The sequence below is a fragment of the Chrysochloris asiatica genome, unplaced genomic scaffold (genome assembly GCF_000296735.1).
Source record: "Chrysochloris asiatica unplaced genomic scaffold, ChrAsi1.0 scaffold00157, whole genome shotgun sequence".
Taxonomy (NCBI): Eukaryota; Metazoa; Chordata; class Mammalia; order Afrosoricida; family Chrysochloridae; genus Chrysochloris; species Chrysochloris asiatica.
Genome location: NW_006408675.1, coordinates 1,251,763 through 1,253,726, shown reverse-complemented (window position 1 = coordinate 1,253,726; position 1,964 = coordinate 1,251,763). Strand labels below are relative to the sequence as shown.

Sequence of the window (1,964 nt, the reverse complement as noted above, 5' to 3'; positions counted from 1 at the left end):
TTTAAAAAAGGCAAGTGAAGGTGACTGGGATGAAGAATTTGTTGTAAGGATTGGCTCATTCATTTCAAATGAGGGAACATTTGGTGGTGGTGGTGGTGGTGGTTATGTGCCGTGGAGTTGGTTCTGACTCATAGAGACCCTATACATGGTTTCCGAGGCTATAAATCTTTACAGGAGCAGAAAGCCTCATTTTTCTCCCTAAGAACAGCTGGTAGTTTCGAACTGCTGACCTTGAGGAAAGCAGCCTGACTCTTAACCACCACGCTACCAGAACTCCTTCGAGGGAACATTTATGTAACATTAAAGGCAAGTAGGAGTTGTACAGTAAGTTGACATTCCAGAGATGGCCTATATATTAGTCTATGTCACATCTTAGTATAATACTTAGAAATAAAAAAACATCAATTACTTTTAGACTATCACCAATTCCAAGAGGCAGATGAAAAAAATAAAATTCTAAAATCCACCACCATGGCTACCCACTCTCCTGTTGCTAAAATCCACAGGGGAGATGAAAGGGCAGGAAATTAGCTGTTCTTACCAGTGCTACATTGTCGTCTGTAATTGGGAATTCTAGACTCTTGAGAATATGTATCTTGCAAGCTCGGATGCTTGGAATGCTGAAAAATAGTACCACTACTTTCTTCCCCCTTTCTCGGAAATGAAGGCGGGCTCAAGTTATTTCCATCTGGTTTTTTTCTAGATGGGAATAAATGTGAAACTTCTACTTCATAAATACCGCCGGGTCTTCGTCTGAGACCATATCCTAAGTCCCCTTCTGTCATGTCACCATCTTCTGTTTCCCAGATTTGTACATCTGATTCACTCGATGACCTGACCACCTTGCTCATTAGCCAAATGCCAGCTTTATCATAAGGAAAAACACGTCACCTGTAAGTTAAGAAAGGCAGTAGTTAAAAATCATAAGTATAGGGGAGTTGGGTTTTTCAAGAAAAGCCGCTCTCAGTATTCTGCAGACACGGATCTCCCGGCACTGCATTCATACACAGACATGCCTTGCGGTCCAATTCAGAGCACAAAGCATTCCAAGTCCTTTAGATAAGAAAAGATCCTTACTTCAAAGGTTGCTGTGAGTTGTATAGAAACAGGAAAGGCTTTCATAGAATCCAATAATCTCCTGAGCAGGATACAACAGGCCCGTCTTTGCCAAGGAAACAAACACTTTTTTTTTTTTTTAACTTTTTATTGTGAATCAAGTGAAAGTTTATAGAGCCGATCATCAGTTTTACATTCAACAAACCAGACACTGTGCTTCACTACATGGTCACAATCCCCTCCATGTACCAACAGTTAACATTTATCTCTATTTACTTTATTGCATTCCTCCCTGTGTCTACTGCTACCTTCATCTTTCCTCTGCTAACCTCCCTCCTCTTGTAGAAGAATGAGTCAAAAATTATCCTCATTCTTGCTGTAGAATTCATTTAAATCAACTTTTAGAAAAGACAAACAAATCATTTTTACATACTCTTCTTGCTTTTCAATACATTTTGTCCATCTGTCAACAAGCTTTCATTTTCTCTAAGTAAACAATGTTTGGGGCTGAGTTGCAACCCATGAATGCACTGCTGTCTTTACTTCTTTCATCAGAGGTGAATCTTGGTCCTCAAAGGGCTGCTTTCAGGAGACCACACAGGTGAAAGCCAATGGAGCAAGATCAGGACTATAGGGAGGATACTTTCAACCCTCAAAATTAAGTTTCTGCAGAATGTCAACAGTGTGGGCAGAGGTGTGTGGATATGCACTGTCACGTAAGATCACAAGGCCCTGACTAGCAGTCCTCTGCGTTTAATTCAAAGTTGAGGATTCGACTTTTCAGTGACGTAACAAGGATTGCTGATTGTTGAACCATTTTTCTGATAGTGTCCCAAAACTGGCTCTTGAGAATCCCACAAAACTGTAAGCATCATTTTTCCAGCTGATGGTTGACTTTTGAACTTTTC

General features: G+C 40.4%; 1 protein-coding gene across 1 annotated transcript in view; it reads right to left on the bottom strand.

The window, feature by feature from the left end:
- CCDC125 (coiled-coil domain containing 125) overlaps positions 1-851 on the bottom strand; it is a 35,351-nt gene extending 34,500 nt beyond the window's left edge. Inside the window, exons 1-2 of the mRNA XM_006870967.1 lie at positions 542-851; positions 480-482 (exon numbers count right to left, since the gene is read on the bottom strand). Coding sequence (XP_006871029.1) covers positions 480-482; positions 542-851 — 313 coding nt within the window. The remainder of the gene's footprint in view (positions 1-479; positions 483-541) is intronic.
- Positions 852-1,964: the final 1,113 nt, after the last annotated feature.